Here is a 27,480-nt window from a genome sequence, read left to right on the forward strand (position 1 = left end):
ATAGAAGCAAATCTATTAACTGGATCACAGGGCTTCTTTCTGAGACATTGTTAAGCACATCAGAGTCTAACCACAGACGTCTAACCTCAGGTGTCCCACAGTCCAGATGCTAGAAGTGAAAGCAGTACAGTGGTCAGACATTTCTGTAACTTCTCCCTGCCTCCCTACAAAAAGCTCCTAAATTTAGTGGCTCACTAACACAATTGCAAAACAAACAAGATAGAAAGACTTGGTGATATTAAAAGGGAAAAGGAACATAACAGCACACAGAAACAAATCAGAGACAACAAAGGAAAAATGTGATCAAGGACTATGAACACAGATGAGTCTGTTGTTACTAGGATAATTCCTTGCTTTCCCTGAACCTTTTTGTTCAGACAAAAGTAGATTGTAAATAGTACTTCAGGATACCAACAGCCTCCCCCAAAACAAAACAAATTTAAAGCCCAATCCCCCAAAGTAGCACTATGCAGATTATTGTGAACCTGACCTGGTCCAGCATGATTATAACATACCCATAGTCGCAGAGAATATCACAATCCCCAACACGTTCATGCCATCGCTAGTGCCTGGCTCTGATTTGTAAATCACTTCTGGAGGGGGAGTGATATCCAGGGCAAAGTTCTGGACGTTGGACCCATTCTCATCCTGGACCCCATATATTATGATGCGATGAGTAGTGCTTTCAGAAGCTGCTTTGTTGGATTTGATGATAGGGATGTTCTTGGTGCGGTACTGAAAGAACATAGGAGAATATAATTACAGGATGCAGCAGGGACTAGTGGGTTAATGAGTCCCAAGAGCACTTTCCAAAGTGCCTTGTGAAAGCAGGGGAGGGTCAAGGGAGCAGTTGACATGTCGAAGGAAGAGCAACAGCTCCCACTCGCCTGCATAGGAGACTGCAAAACCCACTTTGATCCAAGTTTTTATATAAAAGCATGACAAAAACCAGGATCTTCTGCAACAGCCCTTTTGCAGCAGACACTGCCCTTGTGAGGCACTGGGCGTCCCTGTGTTTCCCCTTCCCTAAGGTGTGGAGCTAGGAATAACTCTGCCAATGGCAATTCCAGCCCTTCTCTTTTATCCCCAGAGAGGTAAGGATTCTATGCAGTATTTCCCATGTGAGAGAGCATTAAACCCTCTTACTTACTTAACTTACTTAACTTGCTCAAAGCCGTTAGGATAAGGCATTCTGGCCAAATTAGAATTTGGGTAATTAGATTCTGGCTAAATAAATTTTCCTGTTACTTTAACTGGACATGGTATTCTACACTTCTACACTTCCTGCTGCGAAGAGTAGAGCGCTACACTGGTGGGAGAAGTGGGCATCTGGCTTAATTATGTCTCTCTGCCCTTCAACAGTGCCTTCCATCCCAGGACCTAAGGGCCAACTGCAAATATGAATACATTATCACAACAGTTGTGTGATTTGAGAGGAAATATGGTCTCCAGTTGTGCAGGTCTGATCCAAGACCCATAGGTGGCACAGCAGGCTGCAGGATAGGACTTCATGGGCTGGAGGAGGCCCTTTGGCTTTATCTTTGACACCCATATCCTACTGACTCCAGACAGATGAGATCTGCCACACTTTCTTTGCCTAGGAAATCTATTATCTTATCAAAGAAGGATGTTGGCTTAGTTTGGTACTGCTTGCCTTCAGTAATCCCATGTTGCATATACATTCTATTTAACTCTATGGTTTTCATTATTCTTTCCTTAAAATATTGTTTCAAAACCTTGAATACTATTGAGGTCAGACTAACATTTATCCCCCTTCTTTAAATAGGAGCACTGCACTTGCTTATTACTGAGATAATCCCGTGGAGTTGTTTCCCCCCGGCTTGAGTGCATTCAGATTTTTGAGTTTTGTTTCCACACTGGTTGTGCTAGTTTCCCTTTCCATGTCCTCATTCATGTTTTCACCCCTATATTCAACATCACTGTCTTCCCTGAAACCTCACGCAAAGCATAGTTTGGGGGATATACTTAGACTATCCTTAAACTGTATCTCATCCTAATTGCATAACAGGTTCCCCATTTCTCCTTTCCTCATTCTCTTTGTACTTACAGGGCTGAAGAACCTTTTTCCTTCCATTGCAAGGTCTAATTTAGCTTGATTTTTGGCTATTCTCACTTTATCCCTGTACCTCTGTGGTTTAGATTTCTTTGCTGATAAATCCTGTTTATCATTCTTGTGGGCTCTGGCTATCCTTTTTTAAATGGCTGCTACTCTACTTAGGTACAAGTATTTCTCAGTGATGGCTGGACATATTCCAGATAGTTTTTGTTCCTTTCTTTTAAAGAGATGCCAGCCCTCCAACATCCAAGTACCTGAGCCCCTCCATTCAACTTAATTCACTAATTAGCTCTCAAAGTTTGCCTTTTGAAATTGAGAACCTGGACCCCTCCTTGTCTTTATCCTTCCATTTAATTTAAAATGAATCAGCTCACAATCACTTGATCCAAGGTTATTTTCTAAAGCCAGCTCTTCTACAAAGTCCTCTTTACTCACCAAACCAAGTCTGAAACAGCATTACTATTTGTTGGTTATGTGACTCTGGTATAATAACCTGTCTGCTGTTACCTCCAGGAATAACTGAACTCTACTAGTATTAATAGCATTTCTTCTCCAACGTATATATCTTGGGAGTTAGAGTCTCCCACAATGACACAATTATCAGCACCATTTCTCTCTCTAATGCTATACAGAGATCTTTACCCGTGTGCAGATCAAATCCTGGGGATCTATAGCAGAAAAACAAGATCAAGGTATGTATTCATTCATCCCTACAGCACTCCTGCCATTGAAGCAGATAGTAGTGGATTAGTGACAAGCTCCACTTTTTCTTCTCATCTTTTTTAAGTATCAAATAATGTATTTGGTATTTTGTGAATCCTAACAGTGGGCAGAAGGTGAGGGATAGGTGTCGCCTGGAGCTCTGGAGCCAAGAGACATGGGGGTGAGAAACAGCCCAGCTAGAAGCGTGATGGGAAGGAGTCGGTCAGCAGCAGGTCTATAGCCATGGCACTGAGAGGGTGCAGAGAGCCAGAGGGGCTGAAATCCAGCACCAAGGTAGGATGGAGCTGACACATCCGTGTATTGCTGTAGTCACAGGACAGCGTGCACTGTGTACCTCAGTCTAGGTTGGTTGGTTTTCAAATTCTAATGCTTGTATTTGTACCACAAATCTCCAAATATAAATCCCTGCATCTTAAAATAGGGTAAAAGTAAAAAAGCTCCTATATGCACCACAGGCACCTCTTGGCTTGATGTTTTATTTTTTTCTTAAATGGAGAGTCAGAAAGTTTGTCTCTCTCCATTCAAGGCTTAGTAGAGTTGAAAGAATACAGTTTGTGATACAAAGACTTGACCCGTCTTTAGCTTTTATACTCAACGTGTAGATGGGCATGCTGAGGCACAAAGAGATTAAGAAACTTCCCCTGAGACAACAGGAGAGTCTGGATGGCCAGAAAAAGAAATAAATCCCATGCGTTCCCTGACATAAATCCCTGCTCAGCCAAAGCCAGAGGGTGGCCATCTCCTCTTTCTCTGTTTCTCTCAGAGGAATTTATAGTCTGCGATTGCCGACGACACCTGGTGAGCCATGTACAGTGTATATAAATGGCTTAACGCTACCTACTATTCACCTGCTTATGCTCTTAAGAACAAGTGGGACCTGCAATCCCATTAAGAGAGGAAGGTAACAGTGCAGTGCAGCCCATGGAATGATGTTAAAGGGTCATCCAGCTCTAATACTCCAAGTCAACTGTGCAATCCCGGTCACGTTGGCAAGCTCTTACATGAAGCGTCCCACTGAGGGCTGCGTAATCAGGCTCGTGAAGTCTTTCACCTACTTCATTAGTATTATTAGACGCCAGACAGTTTGAATGGCTGGTATCCCCCACTTGCCCCCACAGCACAAAGAGCACTTGATTCTTTGATTTAAGTTGCATCCTCAGGCATGTGAACAGCAGTCCCTGCTACCCTCTTGTATTGGTTATTGTAAGGTGGATTAAATTTGGTACTGTGACATTCATTGTGGTGGGCAGGGTAAATTTGCATCTTATAGACTAACCAAAGTGGTATTTTAATTTGTCAGGTGAAGCCCTCATGTCCAGTCAAGCTCTGACTGGCTCACCCCTAAGTTATGGATGAGAACCACCTACTGTACTACAAGAAGGCAGTAATGGCTTTTCATCAGCTCTTTTTTGGTGCATTCTCCCCCATCATATTCCTGCTGCCAATTTATTTAGTGAACCTCACATCTGAATAATTTTCAAAGGAATAATGAAAAATCATGTTCTAGAGAAATGGGAAGTTGGGGCAAAATCTCTAAAACGGGCGCATCCAGATGCGCGTGCACCTGTATTTCTTGGGGACAAATAGCAGTGGCACATAGTTGTGTCTCTGCTACTTGTCCCCGGGAAACGTGCGTGCATGCATGCTCTGGCATGCAGCAAGATGCCCTGGGTGGGGTAGAGGAGGCTGGGACCAGCACCTGGGCTGGCCTCAGCAGCCCACCCTGGGGTCCTGGGGGCTTCCCAGGGCTCCAGCAGTGGCGATTCGGCAGCAGAGAGCCTAGCTGGCAGTTGGAGTGTGGCTGTGGCTGGTGAGACTCCAGTTTCAGGCAATGCATGCTGTTGCCATGTGTGCAGCCCTGCTTTTTTCTAGTGCAGATTTCTTTGACACCAGGATTCTCAGTGTAAGAAAAACAACCCATGCTGCAAATCAGCAGCATGGGCAATGCCTGCTTGTGCAGCCTGTGCAATATGCGGCACCGCAGATGGCTTTCAAGTGCCGCATACCACACATGTAAGCTCGTCTGGACGCACCCAGTGAGTGCAAAGGGTCAATAAAACCATTTCAAATGATTCCATGTGCTGAGGAAGCCAGTACCAAAGCAGCTAGAACAGCTCCATTTACATGATGGGCTAACTCTGGTCCCCTACTAGTCACTCTTGAAGATAACCTGGGGTAATATTTTTAGAAGTGCCTAAGTCACTCAGGACCTAAATCTTGGATTTAGCAGCATGAATAATTTTGAAATTTGGACCCATATGTAACAGGATCCGTGACCAGACAGCAGCTGTGGTCCCTCTAGTGGCCACACTAAGCCCATTCTGTCACTCCAGCTGTACGGGGAATAGACCTGTTCCTGTACGCCGTGCTTTCAATGGTAGCTTAATACAGATTTGAGAAGCTGTCCTCAGAAACCAAAGTGTGACCTTAGGTGCCTCGCTCTGCCCTGTTCATCACTGGGTGGCCTATTTGACCCAATCCTCAACCTCTAATCCTGTTCAGGGTGTTTCTGTTCTTAATTCGCTGCAGCCGACCTATTCCTTCAGGCCCTATCCAGGGCTCTCACTCGAACACTGAGTGGCCTGCCTTTTCCCCAGAAGCCACTCCTGTGCCTCATGCCTACACATAAACAGAACTATCCACCAAACAGAAGATGTAAGCAGTTTAGCTCTGGGAGGCTCTTGTCTGGCAGAGCTCCTTGCTCCTTCAGGATTTGGGCTAGACCAGTGGTCTCCAATCTTTTTAAGTAGGAGATCACCTTTGGCATTTAAAATAACCCAAGATCTATCATGCGCTGCCACCATCCACACCCCCCGCCACCCCGCCCAGCAGGTAAGTCTGTGGGGAGGGAAAAAGGGGGGCAGATTGATAAAAAATTATTTGGGGGCACGCCTCCCCATTAGGGAAGTCCCACCGGGCCGGGGCCCCATTCAACTTACCCCTGCTCCTGCCTGTGCAGCACTGTCCATCACCACCCCTCGATCTAGTCCCCACACCTTCCCTTCCCCACGGACTGATCTGCTGGGCTGGGGCACGTGCGTGTGCATGCATGTGGGCACTCAGTCCCCCACCCCAGCCTTGGATCGACTCCAAGAGGCTCCAAGATCTACTGCAAGAGGCTCTGAGATCTACCGGTGAATCAAGATCCACTGGTTGGTGACCACTTTGCTAGACTGTTTCCCCAGCCCTGGAGCCAGGTTTATATAGCCCTTTGACCCTGCCTCCTTCCTTTCTACTCTGACCAGGACCAGGAGCTCTCGACTAAGCCCACCTCCCTGCAGCCTGTGCTGTGGACTTTCCTGCAGCCTCTCTTCACCAGCACTGCCCCTGAGCTGTTCCCTCTGCAAAGTAACAGGGGTTCGGGGTCTCTGTTACACCACATCAATCCTAACATCAGTAAAATCTAACATTTCTGTTACTGAACTCTGAACCAAACACATGAAACAATCAGCAGTCCAGCTTTTCAGTACCATGACAACACTGCATTACCATAGGATATGGATATACAAACAATTTACCCTGAGGGAAAAGGGGGTCTTTGAGATGTTTATGCATTTTCCATTAAACAGGCATTGGATAAAATAGGGAAATAATCCTAGGAGCTGGATCATTCCAATCCCAGCCAAGCACTATAACCACTTGGCTAAAGAAGCAGTCTTCCTTTTTTTGCTCTGCTTCTGACTTGATTCTTGCATTCTTGGCTGCTCTGTGACTGACCATCCACAGGAGACGTTGAAGGTGCCCTTCCACGCTATTCTTTGACCTGGTGATTAGGTCACTCTCCTGGGAAGTGAGGAATATGAGGTCCTCTGAGTCCAAAGCAGGTCTAGAACCCATCTTCTGCCTCCTAGATGATGCATTAATTAAGCAAAAGGTGGACATCACTACTGCTGCCATCACTTGGCGCCTACCATCAGAAGAGGACTCCATCTGGATCTTCAATGGAGAAAGGTGCTTAATGTACGGCCTTGGGTCAGGCACCTAAGCTCAAGGGACACCCCCATAGTGTTTCCTATTAGCTAGCTTTAGAAAGCTCTCTGCACAGTGTCTGGGCTCTCTGCATCATGCTTTGAAAGTACCTCATGGACTGTTTAGGGAGCCCATGTGTCTATCCTATCCCTATCTGAATCAGCCCCAGGTCCAAGAAGCTATTTTTTATCCATGTCAAAGCTTGAGGGAAGTACTAAAAGAGCCAACAGGGCTTGGCTCATAGGTGCTGTGCTCTCGCCATTCCTATTATGGTTACTGCACCTCTCAGAATCAAGCCTGAGATGGTTTGTGCTGTGTCCCTAAAGCTACTGTGTAGAAGCTTTTGCAAAAATGTAAAACCCATCAAGGTATCTCTTGCCAAACAAGACCTCAGTCTGACTTTGTGCCTGCTCCCTTCCATAGCAAAACAGGTTCTTTTCCAGCTACTGCCTCCTTTGACCAAAAGAGTGAGTGACTGAAAGTGAAAAATGGCTTTGCCCTGCTCATCACAAGCCTGATGCAAAGTCAGTGAATTCAACAGAAAGGCTCAGTGGTCTCAGAGGGCTTCCCACCATGCCACTGCAGGTACTAGGCATGTATGAACCAATACACAATGACGTATCTTCCAAATGTTTAACATATGCATCATCTGGAGATGGCTCCTCTCTACTATCAGTGGCAACAGAAATACACCTACCTGTTTGAATGTGGCTTCAACAAGGTTGGCTGGAAACATGTTCCTGGAAATAAATAAATAAAAGGATCATTGGTAAGAGGTTAAATGCTGTTTGCACTTGCTGGACTTCAGTATGTTCTTCCTTCCCCTTACTGTAGTCATGTATAGCCATGCACAGTAATGCCCATGGGTGCAAAGACCACTGTTCTGATCTGGCACAAGAGTGGCAAGCCAGGTCCACTGAAGTAAGGTAATGGTTTCAAGAATATTGAATATCTGGAGGAATTTTAGGAGATCCAGGTTCAGTTTCTAGTCCTGCCAGTGTAACTGGGGCAACTCAATTGCCCTGTGGTTTGGTCTCTGATCTGTAGAATGGGAATCATAATACTTCCTTTCTCTCACTCTTAGTTTTATCTCGGGGGCAGGGGTGGGGCAAGCACTAAGATGCATGGTTGACAGCCCAGACGTTGCAAAATTGAGGCCATAGCAGAAGTGCTCATGGTATGGCCTGTCAGGGCACTTTTACATGTGCTCCAGGGGTGTGGGAGAGGAGATGGCACTTTAATTAGAGTGGCTTCGAGAGCCACTCTAATTAAAGTGTTGACATGTCTCATGTACCAGTGTCCTCACGCTTAAAAATGGCAGCAGGGGTGCTTGAACTAAAGCTCATCAAATGAGTTTTAGTTCAAGCACCCCTGCCACCATTTTTCAATGAGACGCAGGAGAACGCTGGAGTGCAGTAATTGCCACACTCCAGCAGACTCATTAATCGAGTCTGCTCTGACACGCTGGAATTCCAGTGCACTGGAGCAGCCTCCGTGCTTGTGTATAGGTGCCCTCAGATTGCAACGAATCTGTAAATTCTGCTAAATACTTTGTCAGAAGGACACGATGAAGGAAAGGAAAGTTTTGTCTCTTCAGCACAGGATCAGGTTCCTATCGTGCATCAGCAGGGATCCAGTCTACCAGTTAAATTCTTTCTCAGGGCCTCTATGCACTCAAGCAGTGCAAATTAAAAATACTATTACTTCCTACCATGCTTCTATAAACTCCACTAATACTGTAAGTGGGCAGGCCCCGGTTCCTGTCTCTTTTGCCAATTACGGGTTTTTCAAACAGAGGCTCTGATTCCTGATTAAAAAAAACCAGGCAAGAGATTCTGCACAATCTCTTACAAATGGTTTTTAACTTAATATGTTCCTGAGGCTTTCCTAGAATCAGAAAAACAATCTGCAGACATGCTAATCAGGAGTTTCATCCTTTATTACTGCTGCAATGGAGAGCACAGCAGAGATCTAATAGATTTCTAAGGACAAGAAAGGCCCATGATTTTTATCTGCTCTGACTCCTAAGGTGCTGGTAGACATGCAGGTCCCCACTCTCACTTTACATAAAGTGCCATGAGTTAGTGCCGCCCCCGCCCCCCCAACTCAACAGATCTTCACCAGTGTTGGATTGGGGGAAGGGGGAGAGGATCGAGCCTGCTTGCAGACAAGCAGCCAGCTGAGGAGTTGTCCCTCTCCCCAGCCTTCCCCCTGAGCTCCTAGGCTGTCAGCAGAAAGGGAGGGGAAGAGGGGAGAAGCCAGCAGCAATGAGCTGCCGGCTGGGGTTTGGCCGGTCTGAGCTGGATGAGTTGGGGTTGGGGAGGGCTGCAAGGTGGAGGGCTCCGATCCACACTCCCTCACTCCAGCTCAGGCTGGGCAAGCCCCAGTGTACAGCTCGCTGCTGCTGGCTTCCTCCTACCCTCTTCCCTCTCCCTTCCTACTAACTGCCCCAGGGACGGGGCTGGGCTGCATCAGCCCAGCCCGGATCATGCAACAAATTTACCCTAGGGAACACAAGTTCTCTAAGATGCTGTAAAGTAGGGCATTTTCATCTGGTACCTCATTTGAGAAGCGGTCATTTTGAGATTGGCCACTTTACAAGTGCTCTGCACCCATGCACATGTGTCACAGCATGGCTGTAAAGCACTTTCAGGGGGCTGATCACGCAAAAAAATGTAACTTCTGTCTGTGCTGCTAAATAGCACAGGCCATAAATCTCACTCAGGGTTTTCTTCATCAAGCCTGTAACTTCTGCTTGTCCTTTAGAAAAGCAGCTGCCCTTAAGAAAACTGATAGAGAATGTCCCCTGCAGAGGGACAGAAATGCTGCTGGTATTTTCAATTTAAAAAAATCCCCTGCAGTGTTTGAACCCAAACCTTGCAGCACAGAGCAAGTGCGCCAGAAGCAGAAAAAGGACACTGGCCTGTATTCCCTTTTCCCATGATTATCAGTATTTTATGATTGGTATTAGAGCAATGCAGAGGCCCTGTCCAGATCAGTGCCACATTCTCAAGGACTCTGTCAAAACAGGGAAGTTTTATCTGAGAAAATTGTACCAAAAAATGACCTAAATTGGTTTAATAAGTGATTCAGTTATATCAGTGCAGCCAACTACAGGGACATATTCTTTTTGTTTCAGGATGAGTTAACCTAAGACAATTCCTAACTGACTTAGCCACTGTATACAGTAGTTGTCTGTGAGCAATGGCTGTGGCTGTAAATGCTGTGCTGCTGTCTTCTCTGAGTTTTCACTGCTAGTAATGACAATGTAGAGTATAAACAATAAGATTTAGTATTCAGTCTATTCACATCTCTGTCTGCCATAATAGTGGTGATTCTCTGTGTTCAACTATCAAGCTCCAGTCAAAGCAACACACAGACAGATGCAGACACCAACTCCTGTTAGAGCTCCAAGTGCCTGGCTGAGTTAAAGAACACCTGGCTGAAGAGGGATCTGGGAAAGCCTACGGTAATGAGAGGAAAGACCTCTAATGAAACCTCCACCCCCTAATTCTTGCCCTCCGTAGAGGGATTCTGACTTCAGGCTGTTAAAGATGCTCTGTAATATGTTTGCGTGTGCTTTGTGATGTGAAACGACCAGTGGGGAGGTGTTGTCAAAGTCTAAAGTGTTACTGCTGTAATTGCTAAAAACTAATCTGCAAGGATGGATTTGCATTGAGGATTTGTATCCTGCTCTGAATATGAGCCACACATATGGGCTGAAGCTTTCAGATAGGGAAATAAACTGAATTGCTGGTGCTGTCTGCCTCCTGCCTCCTAACTGTAGTCCAAATTAGTTGCATTACAATCCAATTGAGGCTGCTGGAGAAAGGCAATGTCATGTGGTCAGTAGCCAGATTAAATGTTAGACAAATTTGTGGGGGATTAAAGCATTTTACTTCCTTATTATACTTTATCCTGCAGGAATTACAACTACTCCTCTTAATCCTGAGCGCCGGCATTCTCCCAACCATTTTTAATGTTATTTACTGTGACCCATTCTTTGAGACCAGTATTACTAAAGCCAATCAGTTTATCTAGCACAGGGGGTTGACCTGAATGGGTTGGCTGGAGCTTTGCTTTTTTTTTTCAGATGATTTGGATCAGAAAAAAAACAACAGTTTTAGCCAAAACTTTGTTAATTAAAAACAGTCAATAGTACAACTCACAAAAAAGAAATCAAATGGATTAAAAAGAAGAAATCAAACTGCCACGTAGATGGAGGAGGTGACTGGGAGAATCTGTTGGCTGAATGATGTATCCATAGAAACTCAGACCCATTCCCACTTTTGGGAAACTTCCTCCTGGACATCAATTGTCCTCAAGTAGAGGGTGGAACATCCCAAAACCCTGTTCCTGGGGTCTCCCTGGCATCGTTTCACTGGGGGAATAGGCTGGACTTGCACCATGGATCTGGTGTGGGGAGGCCAAAGGCACCTGCACAGCTTCCTTGTGATATGGTTTCCTCTGGGGCCATGCAGCCCTGGGCTCCTGACTGAATTGAATATCCTCTTCAGAAATGTTTGCTGCTCAGGAGAAATTAATATAATGCAAAGCCTTGCCACTTTTACCTTGGTCAGCCAATCAGTGCTGCCTCCACCCATATATACTGCCATGTGTATTAACTACAGAGAATGAGATGGGGAAAATATTTCTGACTTGCCAGTTTCCCGCTTGCTGCACTCGGGAAATCTTGTTACCCATCTTTCTGTTTCCAATATATTGCCATGTGGCAATGGTATTAAACTGACTGAATAAGAGATCAAGGTGCTAATGCACAGGGTCTTCAGGAATGGCTATGCACTCCATTTTTTAAAAACTCACTTTTAAAAAATAATTGAAGATGCAGCAGAATCTCCAGTCCACTGTACCAAGGAAGCAGGGGACTCCATTGCAGAAGGTGAGTCCAACTTCTTGTGGACCACAGGAGCCTTTGTCTAGGACTTTTCTATGGTGCCCCTCATTACAGTAACAAAGAAGTTAGATCTGGGCTTTGCTGGTTGCTACATGGGCCTGGGAGGGAATTTTAGTGTTCCCCCGCCCCCCACCTTGCTGCTATAGGTGTCAGGGTTTTTGTTCTTTTAAAGCTTTCTCAGACGTATTGGGTGTTTGCTGCAGCCAAGGCTGAGGAGTTCGACTGGGGTATGCCAATGCTCCTGCTGGGACCACAGCTGGAGGGTCTTGCCCCTCCACTCAGGGTCAGATCAATCACCATATTTAGGGTCAGGAAGGAATTCCCCCCCCGGTCAGATTGGTGTGGACTGTATCGGTGTGGACTGTGGTGGGGGTTTGCCTTCCTCTGTCTTATAAATTAACAACTTTTTACAGACACAGGATGTTGGCTGCCATGGTCCCCCTGCCTTACCTGTACCAGGTTAAGGTGTTGTGTCTTGTGTTGTATCAGGGCTGACTGTAGTTTTACTAAGAGGTTAGATTGGATTCGTATAGGATGGCTTGGATAGGGATGAACCCGCTTCAGGCAGGGGGTTGGATTAGATGACCTCTGGAGGTCCCTTCCAGCCCTTCTTCTCTGTGATCCCATGATCTACAAGACTGCTGCCTGGAGTAGACTTCCACAGAATAATAGGAACAGTGATGCACAGTTAATGTTATGTTTGATGCTTCCTGTGCACCATACGTAACATTAGAAATAACAGATTAAATTCTGCTCTTGATTACATTAGAGAATATCTGAAACCATTCAGTCAATAACAGTCAGGGGAGTCATTTCACCAGCAAATTGTCTTATCATTCTCATCAGTGTAAATTTTAGCTTCATTGATGTCAGTGGATTCATGCTGGCTTTACAGTAGTGAAACTGAGGGCAGAATTGGCCCATCAAATGCATCAGTCTTCTCAGAGCCCATGGGGGGATTATACAGTTGTATATCAGTGATCATCTCCACTGTCTCATCCTGTTATGTGTGTCCTCCTCCCTACCACGCTAAAAGGAACACAGACTTGTGCAGAATTCATGAGGCATTAAAATCCTTTTTGTGACAAAAGATGCTAAGAAGATATGAAAATCACTAACTGGGGCAAAGCGTGATGGATCCATGGAAATCCTCTGCCCTGGATCTTGGCTCCCATTTTCCTTCCAGAGGAGAGTGACCCTCTTTATCTGTTATTTAGGTGAGAAAGGCTTGGATACGGAAGATGACAGGGTTACAGGCTTCTACAAAAGGAGTATTTTGGGAAGAAAACACAAAAAATTCTTGTTTAAGGAAATCCATAGAAGGCATAAGCTACGCTCCATCACAGGAGCCAGGGCAGACGGATGAAACAGGAGAGCTTCAGAACAGAGCCAGATCGTGTTTAGCTGGATCTCAAGGGCACAAAGGTGCTTGATAAATAAGTTCCTTAACACTGGGAAACGTCTGGACCTGTTTCCTGAGAATAAACAATTTATTTTAGCGTGAGGGCTGCAAACCCAACAGCCTGCCCTACTGCAGCATCTAGTCTCTAGGCATGCTCCTTCGCCTCTGTGGCTTATGGCCAACTGAGCAGGTGAGGGGGAGCATGGCTTGGTGGTGCCACCTCCACAACATAATTATTCCCTCTCAATGAGGCTGAAGGACAGGGTTTGATGGCAAATCCCCTACCTGCAGCATAGCCAGCATGACCTTGCCACCTTTTTTTGCTGTGAGGGGTTTCCTGGCTGGATGGCTCCTGCTGGGACTGTGCCCTTGGGGAGCTGGAAGTCAGTGGATGGATCACACAATGGATCTACACAGATGGCCCTGTCTTCTGTGAATGCTGGGGAGCTTCCGTATTTGTGAGACAGCTCCTCTGCATCTTCTGCAGGAGAGATGAATGAGTCAGTCACATCTCCCTAACAGAACTGTAAGCAGGATGTTCTGCCTGAGAAAACTTTTGAGTTTGTCCATACTCTTTCCTTTCACCTTACGTGGGAGTCGCCCAGAGACAGAACAGTTTTGTAGGGAGGAGACTAATTTGCACAAAGGGCACATTTGCAGCTTAAGCTGAATAAGAACAAATTAAAATATGAAAGTCAAGTCAGTTATATAGTGATCAACAGTGGGTTAGTACCAGGTTTATGTTGCTGGGAGTTAGTGACAAACAGTAGCTTGCTGTGAGGTACAGATAACAGGTATTTCAATTATAGGTGAGAGCTTACTTCTGTGCCAAAGGTGCAAGATAGTGCTATAAAAGGTGCTATAAAAAGCTCAATCATAGCTTAATCCCTTTGGTGTTTCAATGGGCTCTAAAAAAATCATATTGTAGATGCCATCTTCTCTTAGTATACAGTTCACTCTCCAGTCGTAATCAGCCTGAAGTATGATTTCTGCTTCTGTGCAGTTTGGGCTTTCTCCAAACTATAGTAAATACTTACAAATAAAGTTAACCCTTGCTGTATTTAAAGAATTGTGTTTCTGTAGAATATTAAGTCCAGGCTTTACTTTGGAGAAGGAAATAAAGGAGAAGATTTTTCAAGGGAGATCAGGAATGATCTATCTTTGCTCCCTTTGAAGACAGTAGATTTCATCCTAAATTACTTGCAATCTCTTTTTATGGCAAATTATGCAAATAATTTCATGAGGGAACTTGGCCAGTCAGACTGAGTTCCAGTTTCCTGCTTCTCTATCTGTCACACTGGGAGCATTCCTGAGGATTTGGGGATAAAGCCCACTCTGACTTATGTGCATATGGAAACTGCTATGAATTAAAGAAGTTTGCTTGTCAGGTCAGGTCAAAACGCAGTCTGCCTCTTATTGCGTTTATGGCGTTATTTTATTTGGACATTTTGTGCCACATCACCCCAAATGGCATGATGTCTGCTTAGAATCAAACAAGATTAAAAATGCATATAAACCCTGCATTTGCAACCAGCTGGTGCTCAGATTTGGAGGCATAATCAGCCTTATGTAAAACTGGAGGACAGGCCTTTAATTTTTCTATGACTCTAATCATGCAAAGTTTGGTGTTATTTGCTTTTGTTTTTAAGATCATGGGTTGGCTCATGTTCCCAGTGATGCCAATGGGAAACATACCATGATTTCAGTGGCAACAAGATTTAACCTCAGAAATTGAAGTAGATGCTAATGAAAACAGGATGTGGCATGAATACTAACTGCTGATTTAGACTTTAAGGCTAGGGACAGACATTCAAAAAGCCAAAGCCTGAATTGATTCAATCTTTGCAGGTTAGTCTAACCTGTGTAGACTGAACTGGTTTGCAAGTGAATAGGCATTCCCTTTTGATTCCAGAAATGCAGGCACATGCCTGCAGTGGCTTAGGCCAGAAGCTGGGGGATGCTAGAGTAAGCCCTTGCCTTCAGGCTGGAGGAAAGCTGAACTGAGGGGGGCATAGCCAGGCCCCGGCAGGCTGAATATGACTGGAAAGGGGTTTAAACCCCCACCCTGGCCTGCAAGGACCCCAGCTAGGGTCTGCCTGGCTTTCCCCCCTGCTCGTGGCTCATTATGGCCCAGGACCCCCAGAGCCCTGCTCTCAGCCAGTGGGCGATCCCGCTACACCTTTCCAGGCACTGGGGCTGGGTTTCGCTTGCGGCAGCCCAGGATCAAAGGCCCAATGTGGGGACAGGGACCGGGACCAGGAGCAAAGTTCCATAAAGGAAAGCTCCTGCTCAGTGCTCCCTTCTACCTGCTGGAGAGCGGCGCCTAGGATGGCCCCAGCCCCTGCAGTGGCGCTCATGGCACAGACTTACCCCCTCAGCCCCGAGCTCTATTACCTGTGTCCCCTGGGCTGCTAGGCACCGAACTGCATGCACTCTGCTCGCTGTTCCCCTGCCCGGTGGCAGCAGTGCGTGGCCCTGTGTGACAGGCGCCAGGCACGGGGAGCTACCCCTGAGGCTTCCCCACTGCCATCGCCAACAGGAGGGCCTGCCCTGGCCATACTGGTAGGTGCTACCTGTGCCACCAAACTGCGGCAGGGGCAGGCAGAAGCTGTAGGGGTAGTGCCCTGCACCTGGTACACAGGGCCATGCTGTACCTATGCCTTCCCTGCCACTGCTGCCTGAGCCATGGCCAGACACTGATCAGTATGGCACCCTTAAGGCAAAGGGGGCAGGGAGAGGTTTTATTCCTCCCTCTGTCCCCTCTCCCAATACTGGAGCAATAAGCGGGGCGTAAAGCCTGGCAGGGGCTGCTGTGCCCCTGCCTGGCAGACCCGACTGGGGTCCATGCTGGTGGGACAGGGCAGGGAGAGGGGAATAAACCTCTTCCCTGCCCCCTTAGTCTTAGGGAGGCCAGTGTCTGGCCATGCCCCTGCCCCTGCTCTGACCAAGGAACAGGGGAGTGGGGCCAGCCCTGCTCCGCTGGAGAAGAGAGCACAGCCCAGCCCAGGGCTGCAGAGTATGGTAGGATGCTGGGGGTCTCTGGTTTAACTTAAACCAGGTAGGGGCCTGGGACAGAAGTTGCATAAACTAGTTTGAGCTCAATCAGTTGTCTGCTACTACATTCAAACAGGTGCATTTCAAACTGGTTTTGGCCATTTTGAAACTGGTTTACGTGCACTGAACTTCTGCTCTGTTACAGGTTTAAATCAGTTTCTGCTCACTTAAATCAGTTTATGTGTAACTTCTGCCCATAGCCTAAGAGATTGGTGATAATATATTTAGGGGCTACAAGTGTTTATCCCCAAGAGTTTTGCAAATTTTTATGCACCTTGTCAGATTAATATATATTCTACAGTACTCCTAATATTTAACTTATTGGGCTGTATACACCAGCTGTTAGGAAGATATATTGAACCATGTGTCTTTTAACACCATGCCTGCAGGATCAAAGGAACTTTATGAGGGAGAGAGCTGGAAAAATGGCACAAGATGCTAGCCAGCTGGTCTAGTCTTCCAGGTTCTAAGTGTGCACACACTTCTCTGAAACGTGCACACAGGAGACACATGGAGCAGGATTAGGTGACCTCCCAAGGTCCTTTCTAGTTGTACTTTTCTCTGATTCTAAGTAACAACCCCTGACCAGTGGGTTCTTACTTAGAAGAACCTTCGTTTGGCATGTAACAAGGCATCCTCTGGAGGTTAAAATCCTCCTCCTAATGCCCTTCCCATTTCTTCTTTTATTTATTTTCTATTTTTTAAATGTTACTGAGTTTTGATGCAGTTGTTTTTGCTGGGAGACTGGGAGTTAGAATGAGATAGCTACATCAAAATAAGCTGATATTTGAGCATTCCCCATCTTCAGATGACAAAGACCTTTTAGCCCAACCATTGGACAGAAGTTTTAAACAGACTTTTAAACTGTTTAAAACATCTCAGTTTCACTAGACAATGCCTTCTCTGGTGATAAAACCATAGCTCTGCTTTCAGACTCTTGAATCCACCTCATTGGTATTCGAGTCCAAAATAGATGAGTAGGTCAACACCAGAGATTTCTACAGTAAACAGGGAAAAACACTTGAGACACAGATTTAAAAAAAAAATTGAAGTCTTCTTTACATATTAGAGAGAGAAAGGAAACTCCTTTTTTTGCACTGCACTCATTTTTTAATGGGCTTCAATCAGACTTACATGTATTTGTGGTTGCAAAACTGGATCTGTCATTAAATCCATCTGCAGTCAATGGCAGGCAGAAAATATTTAAATCACCAAATTTGTCTACACAAACCTGGAGACCATTGTAGAAAGTGCAGCCCATTTTAGTTTGGTTTTTTTCAAACCTAGAGACTGAACTATTCTTAAAGAACAGATATTTTTTCCCTTCTGGACTTACATAACTAAAAATGGCTGGTAAGGTTTCATTTGTATTTCTTTGCGCACACGGTGCATGTAATCCCCGTGGGGTAATCTGTTGTAATTAATATGAAAAGGCCTAGCCAAAGAGCCTTGCTTCTTGAACCAGGCTAAATCATGATTGTCATTATTATTAATTTCTATAACAGTATACCTAAAAGCCGCTCTCCTAGAAAAAGACCCTGTCTGCAATGCACTGTGCAAGCACAAACTTCCTGGGACATGCCCTTCATTTGTTTTATGTCCCAGTTCCCCACTTGTAAAATCAAGATAATGGATCTTCCCTACCTTACAAAGACATCACACATTGTGAGACTAAAGCTATTAAAGACTGTGCGGCTCTTGAGGACTAAAGTAGTGAGGATCACATAAGGACCTTAGAGTGATAGAATAAAAAGATGATCTTTGTCCCAAAGATCTTATAGTGTAAGTATGAAATATTGAAAACACGCCCCCGAAGATGCCTTTCAGAGGGGGCATCGAAACATTAAAGAAAGATAAGGTAGAAAAATGTGCATGTGTCTGAACCTAGTAAGAAAATGACATTGAAAAAGACCCTGCATCAGTATCTCCTACACAACCTCAGGCTTACATTTTCCTTGTGAATCCCTTGTTTTAGATACTTCCAGCAATTGTATGTTGGAGGAAAACAAGCTGAGTTACATCAAGGAAAGCACCTGCGCTGGCAGGAGGGTGAACTAGCTGGCCCAGTGGGATTTTCTAAAGATGCCTGAAGGATGCAAGGTTTAGTCAAGGTATGGGTCCCTCCAGTTGAAGAAAGAAGACAAGCTATTATGAAATGACCATAGTCATTAAATGGCGTTTGTCCTGCCTTTTCTGTTCTTCCTAGACACAAGTGACAGCCTGCACAGCCACAGCAGAGTTTTCCCTTTGAAAACACATAATTATTCCAAGTGTGCTATATTTAGGTTTGACCATTCAGAAGCTTTTGACCCCGTAAGTGATGTTAAAGGACTCTGACAGCTTCTAACTCACTTGCCTCTTTACTCTTCTGAATGTCTGTCTAATGTAAGATGTTTGATCTTCTTTCTTTCCTGAGCTAATAAAGTGATGAAGTACAACGGAAGTGGGATTTCACTGGCAGGTGACAAGTAGCAAAAAAAAGATACAGACTTCCACTGAGGACAAAGCCAAGGGCCTTTTCCATTGAGGGGAGATGACATTTGAGTTGCCTTAGCTGAGTGACCAAAGAAACAGTTTAATAGCATTCACTTCGCTGAAGTCATCCAAAAACAATACTGCTCTTCAGATAACATTTAGGGACCTATAACATACAGTACCAGTAGTGTAAGACAAGAAGGAGGCCATGGGTTTAGTTAGTAATATTTCTACAGTGTCTGTCCAATAATTATAAACTTTAAAAAAGTCTTAATTCATATTATGAGAATATGTCTTGTTAACATTAATTAACTAGGTATTATTCAGAGGGGAATATATTTGGATCTCAATAACTCTATGACCTGGATATAGACCATAGATTTCCTCCTTGTACTCATATGTTGTTTCTGGTTCACTAACATCCTGACAAAGCTATGGTGGGTTCCTTTCAAATGTCTTTAACTTGAAATTCAAAGATCCAGAAAAATGGTTTAGTGTATAATCAGTCTTAGTAACCAGGCTTGTAAGAACTCCTTTGTAGTGATAGAAGTTGTAATTTAGAGATGCTCCCTAACTAAGTAGCCTGAGGAAGTTAGTAACTGAGAGATGGTCTTTCAGTTAAATAGCTAGTTAGTCAGAGAGGCCAATGGACCTCAGAGGTTGCCTATTGCTCCACAATAAAGTTCTCTGTTGTTAGATCTTGTTACTCATTGTGTGCCTGCATTTATTAGACCCAGTTATCACTCCATGGCATCAGAAATGGTGAATGAGACAGGACTTTCAAGAATTTGAGATCGAAACTGAAGAATTTGTAAACTGACATGACTGTAAGTGATCTTCCTGCACAGTTATTGTCTAAGTAAAAGGACAGATAGTCATGGAAATTTTGCAGCTTCCACCTGCCCCTTTATTGTCAGGCAATATGGCAGGGAACTGGAGAAAAAGGTCTGAGAGGTACCTAGGAGCCACAAAGCCAGAAAAGAAAACTGACAAAATCAAATTCTCAGTATTTTTGCATATTATGGAGGAGGAAGTCCTAGTTGTATATAACACCTTTACCTTTGAAGGCTAAAATATGTGGTTAAGTGTTATACTGTCCAAACTTGAGGGGTACTATGTGCCAAAAAAAAAAAAATAAGGCCCTTGAAAGAAAACGATTTTTTTTATGTGCAGATACACAACAGAACAAAGTATAGATTTGTATGTTACTGAACAAAAGAGATTGAGTAAGAACAGTGCTTCTGGGAACTCAATAGAATCTCTGATTAAAACCAGAATTATTTGAGGCATGGTAGGCACTGCATTACAAGAAAGGCTACTGTGTGAGGAACACCTGTCCCCAGAAAAGACTATCCAAATGTGTAGGGCACCAGAAACTATGAAGGCCTATGCTGCAGAACTGAATGCACCCAAAGGCTGCGTTCATGCACGGTGTGGATGTTTGGTTCTCTAGGGACAACTAGGGCAGTGCACCTTGTGCCGCTGCTAGTTGTCTCCAAGGACCGCCCATGCCACGCACGCTCTGGCATGTGGCAAATTACCCTGGGTGGGGTAAGGGAGGCTGGGGCCAACACCGGGCTGGCCCCAGCAGCCTTACCTGCAGTCCTGGGGACCTCCTGGGATTGCAGCAGTGGCAATTCTGCTGTGCAGAGCCTGGCCGGCAGCTGCAGCATTGCTCTGGGCAGCCCAGTTCCACTTTTGAGCAGCGCATGCTGTCTGTGCGTGCACCGCTCTGCTTTTCTCCATGGGTTTTTTGACCTTTGAATATCCAGGGGTCAAAAAAAACCTCCATGCTGCTCCCTTGCAGTGTGGAGAATAACTGAACCTGCAGTATGTGGCGCCACAGAGGTCTCTGCGGCACCACATACCACATGGCCACGCTCGTCTGGACACAACCAAAGTTGTCATCCATGTAGCAGGCATGAAAGAATGTGGCCAGAAAAAAAAAACACCTCACAGGGTGGAATTTATCACTGCTAAGGAGATTGCAAGGACAGAGAGAGCAGAGAAGTAGACGCGTACCATGTATGGAAGGCAGCATGGCCCCAAAACTGGGCTGAATTTGGCAAGCTCTGTTTTACCTGTAACAAGAAGAAACATTTTGCCCAGTACTGAAGATGCTAAACACAAAACCTTATGCATACATTTGAAAGGATACTGAAAGGATTTTATATAGATATGATTGAATCAAGCAAAATTAATGAGAGGGACTGGATTTTCCAGTGAAAGTGGAAGGAACAGTGGTTTAATTTAAATTGGACCCCGGAACTCAGGTGAGTATTTTACCATATTTTGCTAGTTTTATCAGAAAAGTTAAATACAAATGTCCGTGGAGACTACTAACAACAATTGACCTCCAGTAAAAATTGATGAATCACAGTATTACATGGCTGGAAGGGACCTCAAGGGTTTTCTAATCTAACAGCAGCAGGAAAGCTTGCCCTATCATTGTCCATATGGTAACTCTTCTATAGATGATAATTCAAGGAATGCAGATCACAGTGCAATTTCTTGGTACCTCTCAAGAGCACTTTTAAAACATACTGTAAAGTAAGTCCAACTCAAACTTTAATTATGTAACATTTCTCTTTAGTGGAGATGATATGGGCAAAAATGGCCCCATTGTGAGTCTGATGTTAAGAACATGAGTTAGCATCATGGTAAATCGGTATGTTCTGACTGAGTTGAGATTTGCTGACAGTTATGAATATCTCAGTATGACATCTTTATTATATTATAATGATGCCATGCATGAGTTTGAGGGCTTGTATACGTAGCTGCCAAGTACAATGGGCAAACACCATCTACAAAAATCTTGAAGCCATGTATATTCAGGATGTCACAGTTGAACTGTGAACTTCACTTGTAGGCCATAATTGTTCCTGAGCCTGTGCATTATTTGTTAAAAGACCAGGCATATATATGTGTGATATATTACTGACAAAGAAGAACAGCATGACCTAAAATAAAATTGTGTATACAGAGTAGACACATGAGAAATGAGAATTCACAGTCTACAATATCCCTAAGAATGTGCAGAAACTGCTGATTATATTCACTAATAATTCAGTAAGTATGTCAGATATTTGAACAGAACTAGTTTTAAATTATAGCCCTTGGCTTGAAGATTAAGTCTCTGCTAAAAATACACAATGCTGCCCCCAATATATCACGACACTGTGGTGTAATAACAATGTCATTCTGTCTTGTTCTGAAGTGGCTCCAGTCCAGTCAATCAGGACATGTTGGTGTCTCACCAGACCAACATCAAACCCACAATTCTGTCACAGATTAGCTCCACTATTTATTCATCTAACATTTCTTATTCACAGAATACCAGATGTTTCCTGTGGGACCTTCTGTGCACACATGCAACTGATAAATTGAGAGGAAATTATTGAATTCAGAAGATAAACCTATCTGGGACTACAAAAATGGTTTCCAGCTGTGAATGGGTGAGATTTACCATTGAGCTAAAGGATAAGCTTTTCTAGCTCAAACCAGCAGATACATCATCACATTTAATCCAGATTTCCTCCCAGACACACAGGAGTTTGCAACCAACTTCAATAGAAGCAGAATTTCACCCATAGCATGTAGCAAACAGGAAGACCAAGTCTCTGCCATTTTTTTATTACTCATCTTCCTGTTAATAAATGGGATTATATTTGGGGTGGAGATACAGAAAGCAGAGAATGAAAATCAGATTTCTAAAAAGGTCGTTCTCATCTAAAAAGTAGCTGTAAGAACGGTACATTGGGATTTAACAACCTGTTCCTGCCATAACTCCAGAGTCAGATCTGCACAGCAGCAGCTGCACCAACTAAAGGTTTTGCTGCTAGTAAGGAGCTCTATAATAATGTGTTATGACTCTGCAGTGTCCTGGTTTTCTGAATGCTGTTTCTGTATGAAGGGGTATAGGCTGTAGCCATGTTGGTTGAAGGACATAGGCAGACAAGGTTCTTTAGGTAAATCCGATATCTTTTATTAGATCAACTCATATAGTTGGAGCACAGACCAACTGCAGATGCTTCCTCAGCCTGACAAAGGGTATTTGTACCTGAAAGCTTGCAAAGAAGAATTTTTCCAACTATTTGAGTTGGTCTAATAAAAGATATTGGATTTACCCAAAGAACCTTGTCTGTGTCTCTATGAAGACATTTGTGTAACCCGTGCATGCAGGAAGGTAATAATTTTAGATGGTTCCCTGTCATCAAGCACTTCAGAGTCATTAGGGGCAAAGACTTTTAGCCTCAATGGCTCAGTCTCAGTTTTGGTCAACCTGCAATACAGGAAAGACCAGAGCCTATTGTGCAACAGCTCATTTACCCCTCGGGCAGCTTAATGGCTCTTTAACCAAAAGCTACTGGCTCACCAGGAGCTACGAGGGTGTTACCCCAGGGTTCTGCCTCTGCTGCTTGCTGACTCAGGGAGAAGTGGCAGCCATTTTAGTGCAGTGTCTGCATGCTTCTATTCCAGCAACAAAAAATGAGCTTCCCCACTAAAGACACACACTCCAGTTTTGGAAGGCTGATTTTGGGGGAAAGGGTGCGTGTGGTATATGAATAGATACGACACATGAGGTAAATCTGAGCAAGCAAGTTCACATTCCTGAGGCAGTACAGCTTGCATTTATTGAGTGTCCTAGTTGGACTAGTTAGATTTTCAGAGGCTAATTTAGCTTGTGTGGCTTGCCCCTGTAACAGCTACACTGCTTTCAGTAGCTATGCTCCCTTGGGTGCCTCTGCACAGCCCTGCATTGTGCCATGTAGACAGCCTTACGGAGGTGACATCCCTACCACAAGTGTATAATATTACATGAGTTATTGACTCCTCCTCTAGGTATTCAGAGCTCCTCAAGGAACCATGACCCCAAATCAATACCAGCGTCTCTGGCAGTCCTTTGTGCAGGAAAGGATGAAAGTTAAGACTCCTTGGGGTGGCCTTGGCTTGTTCTTTTGGGTGTATAGGTTTTGGGGAACATATTTCTTTCTGGCAGGCCATGCCCTGTCTTGCTAAATCCAAACATTCCTGTAAGCAATAGCATGTCCCTTCTTCCTCCTGAAGAGAGTAGAAGGTGATATATGCCGGTGGGACATACAGTTTTTCTTCCCTTTGCTCTCTTTTGGTCAAATTGAGTAGTACTACCCCCTGACTGGGGAACAGGCAAGCCGATCCATCATGGGGCCATCTAAAGCATAATAATATAGTAAAAATGCAGAGACACACAAATAGGAAAGTAAGTTTCAGACAATCAGCTAGCTGCAACCAGGAGGAGGAAGAGAGGCAAACTTAGGGCCCTGTTCTCCCAGCACACGGTGCACAGAGGTCCCAATGAAACCAATAACAGATCGGAGTACTGAGAGCTTGTGGGGTCAGCCCCTCTGTCTTTGAGAGAGAGACATTTTCAAAATTTAATGTGTTAATCTCCAGAGTGGCCTTCCTTCCATTGCCCACATGCTCATGCTGGACCCTCTGGCACAGTGGCATGGTATGAGTTTTCCAGGTTATCTGGATATCAAATGAAACAACATGTGGTCTTTCTATCAGAATATCTGAAGCTGCGGCACACTTCTGTCCTACCCAATGAAACTAACTTGTCTGTGCTATCCACCAAATGTTGATTTTGAGTGGGACACTCCGATAGAGGCCAGTAAAGCGCACACAGCTCTGCTTATTAATTCTGGTATGGAAGAAAATCAGAACAACTGCTACCTATGACTATAGGGGTGTTTCCTAAGGACCATTTCCTCTCTCTGACAGTGGCCATTAGTAATTGTTGTCTCTGAGAATCAGAGGTACAACCCTGAAATATGGAGGTTTGTATCTAATAAAACATTGGTATCCTGGCTAACGTCATTGCAGCTCTTCTTGTTTTCCAAATAAATGTTCTAAAATCCCTTTAAAAAAATTCCTTCTAAGTTTTTGGCCTCATGAATGTCCCATGGCAGTGAATTCAACTAACTAATTACAAACTCTGGAAAAAATACTTCCTTTTTTTGTTTTAATGTTCGTAGCCTACCAGTTACAGTGGGTGTGTCCTTGTACTAATACCATGCAAAAAGAGGAATAAAAGCTCCTTATTTACATTTAGAATCTTATTTTGAGACATCCGCTTTAAATCAAGGTTTTTTTCTGTATTCCCCAAAAGGATCATCACAGACTTCAAAACATATCCTTAAACCATAATTCCTCATGTAGATATGTAAAGTGCAAAATGTTACCTTCAGAAAGCAGTAAGAATGAATGTAGTTACCGAATTAAGTCTAGCAAGGCATCTGCAGAGCTCATAATTGGCTTTCCACTCTCTTCAATGTTCTGCTTCTGTGCTGCCCCACCAGGATGGATGATGGAGACCATAATTATTCCCACAATCACAGCCACAAATGTTGTCCACAGATAATAAGTGACGGTTATGATCCCTAATCGACTAGAGGTCTTTGCATCCAGGGCTGCTAGTCCAGACATTAAGCTGTAGAAAAAAAAGACACAAAACATACAGTATCTTTCACGTACAATGAGTGCAGTACAAAACCTCATTTCTGACATTCTCATTTCTCTGCCTCTACACAACAATCCTGTATAGATCCTGCTAGGAAAGTCTAGGAGACTGAACTTGGGTCTGAAAGCACATGCCCCTGCTGCCTGAGCTAAGAGACCAGATTCTGGTAGCTTGAAAGAAGTACCAGACTTAATGGCCCACATGTAGTTTAGCCACTGAGGATTGGGGAGAATGGCAGGGCAGACAGCAGCACAACAACATTAAAGGCCCATGGGACTAATCTATTGCGCATTAGCATAGTTTCTGCCAGCCATGCTAATGCGCAGTAGAATCAGTCCAATGGGCAGTAAGCGTCTCAACTAGACACACCCAGTTAGTTGTAAATATGTCTGGTGGATTTCCAACTCAGTGAGAACTGGAATGAGCTTACCAGACACATTTCTCACACCATCGATTGATCACTGTAGACAAGAATCACTTTGACGAATAACCTACTGTGTTTTTTGCCTGGTTCCCATATCAAGGTAGATTACATTTAAATCTAGAATAAATTTGAATCTTGCAGATTCCTTTTGCATAACATCTCTAAAATACAGCTTTTTTCTAGCCATTTACAAAGCAAAAATGCATCTCAGCATTTAGTTAGATTAGTTTAGGTTATTGCACCATCCTTTTCTCCAGCATTTAGAATGCAGCTGCAGCGATCGTTCTGCTAGGCCATCACTTTGACCATGTCTGCCTCTTTCCATCCAACCACTGGCTTCCTTCATCACATCTAAGGTGCTTGTCCTACCCTACCCATCAGATCTCATTCAACATTGAGAAGTTGACTCCTGCCTCAGATCAGCCCATTTTGCTAGCCTCCATGGTTCACTTGTTAGACTTTCAAACAAGCACTTTCATGCTTTATTGGCCACTGCCCTTGGGGCAGGGAACACCATTTTGTTCTCTGTTGTTCAGTGTCTGGCACAATGGACATTTGGTCCATGACTAGGGATCCTAAGTGTGATAGTAATGTCAATAATAAGTAATAGGAGCCATAAGTACCTGAGAGAGATGCAGATAGTATTGATTTATGATCCCTGCTAATATGCAGTGAAATGCTTGGTTCCGGATGAGTTACATGCCCTCAACAGCTTGTTATTACTTTTGTGAAAAAATAAATGGATAGTAACAGGAGATATTCCTTGACCAGAACAGAGACGTGGTGGGACTCGTCCCATGACTGGGCAGTTAACATTAGGGGCTATAGGCTGTACAGGCGGGATAGAGAAGGCAGAAAAGGGGGGGGGGTGGCACTCTATGTCAAGGAGCACTACACATCCTCTGCCAGCAGAATGGGGTCAGGGGAAGGGCAAGCTGAAGTGCTCTGGGTCAAGATCCAGGGGGGGCAAGGCAAGAGGGATTTGACGGTGGGAGTCTATTACAGACCCCCCAATCAAGAGGAGGACCTGGACAGGGAATTTTCAGGCCAGCTTGCGGAGACACTAAAAGCAAGGGATGTAGTTGTCATGGGCGATTTTAATTACCCGGACATCTGCTGGGAGGAGCAGTCAGCCGGGACGGACCGCTCCAGGAGGTTCTTGGCCGAGTTGCAGGACCTCCACTTGATTCAGGAGGTGCACAGTCCCACCAGAGGAGATGCTCTGCTGGACCTGGTCCTGGCCGCAGGCGACGACCTGGTAAGAGGCCTCCAGGTTCTTGACCACCTGGGCAATAGTGATCATCGCGTGCTGGAATTCACCATCCAGCGTAGAGTGTCAAGGGCCCGCAGCAAGGTGGTGGCCCTAGACTTCAGGAGGGCCAACTTCAGTGAGATGAGGAGATTAGTGGGAGAGGAACTGGGGTCCTTGAGGGCAGAGGAACTCAGCGTCCAAGAGGAGTGGTCGTTCCTTAAGGAAACGATACTCGGGGCCCAAGGGGTGTCCATCCCGACAAGAAGCAAGGCGGGCAGGAGTGTCCAAAAGCCCCCCTGGCTCACCAAGGGTGTCCGGGAATGCCTGCTTGCCAAAAGGGTGGCGTACGCCCGGTGGAAGGGGGGTGTAATCTCCAAAGAGGAGTATACCTCCTCTGCTCGGGCCTGCAGGCGGGCTGTTAGGAAGGCCAAGGCGGAGATAGAGCTCGGATTAGCGTCCAGGATTAAGGATAACAAAAAGTCCTTTTTCAAATATATTGGGAGGATGAAGAAGGCGCCGGGTAATGTGGGGCCCCTGCAGGATATGCGGGGCAATCTGGTGGTTGCGTCAGAGGATAAAGCGGACCTCTTTAACCAATTCTTCACCTCCGTTTTCTTGTGCAGGGACCGGGACTTCCCTGCTGTGATAGAAGCCGGACGCGAGGGGATCGCCTTCAGACCTCAGGTT

At 44.8% G+C, this 27,480-nt stretch overlaps 1 protein-coding gene across 3 annotated transcripts in view; it reads right to left on the reverse strand.

Moving 5' to 3' along the window:
* SLC1A7 (solute carrier family 1 member 7) overlaps positions 1–27,480 on the reverse strand; it is a 94,746-nt gene that overhangs the window by 33,713 nt on the left and 33,553 nt on the right. For all 3 annotated transcript variants that reach the window (XM_025206659.1, XM_014520906.2, XM_006025794.2), the window contains 3 exons: positions 24,872–25,087; positions 7,467–7,509; positions 516–735 (listed from right to left, as the gene is read on the reverse strand). In XM_025206659.1, the coding sequence (XP_025062444.1) occupies positions 516–735; positions 7,467–7,509; positions 24,872–25,087 (479 nt within the window). The remainder of the gene's footprint in view (positions 1–515; positions 736–7,466; positions 7,510–24,871; positions 25,088–27,480) is intronic.

Source organism: Alligator sinensis, unplaced genomic scaffold, assembly GCF_000455745.1.
Source record: "Alligator sinensis unplaced genomic scaffold, ASM45574v1 scaffold172_1, whole genome shotgun sequence".
Taxonomy (NCBI): domain Eukaryota; kingdom Metazoa; phylum Chordata; order Crocodylia; family Alligatoridae; genus Alligator; species Alligator sinensis.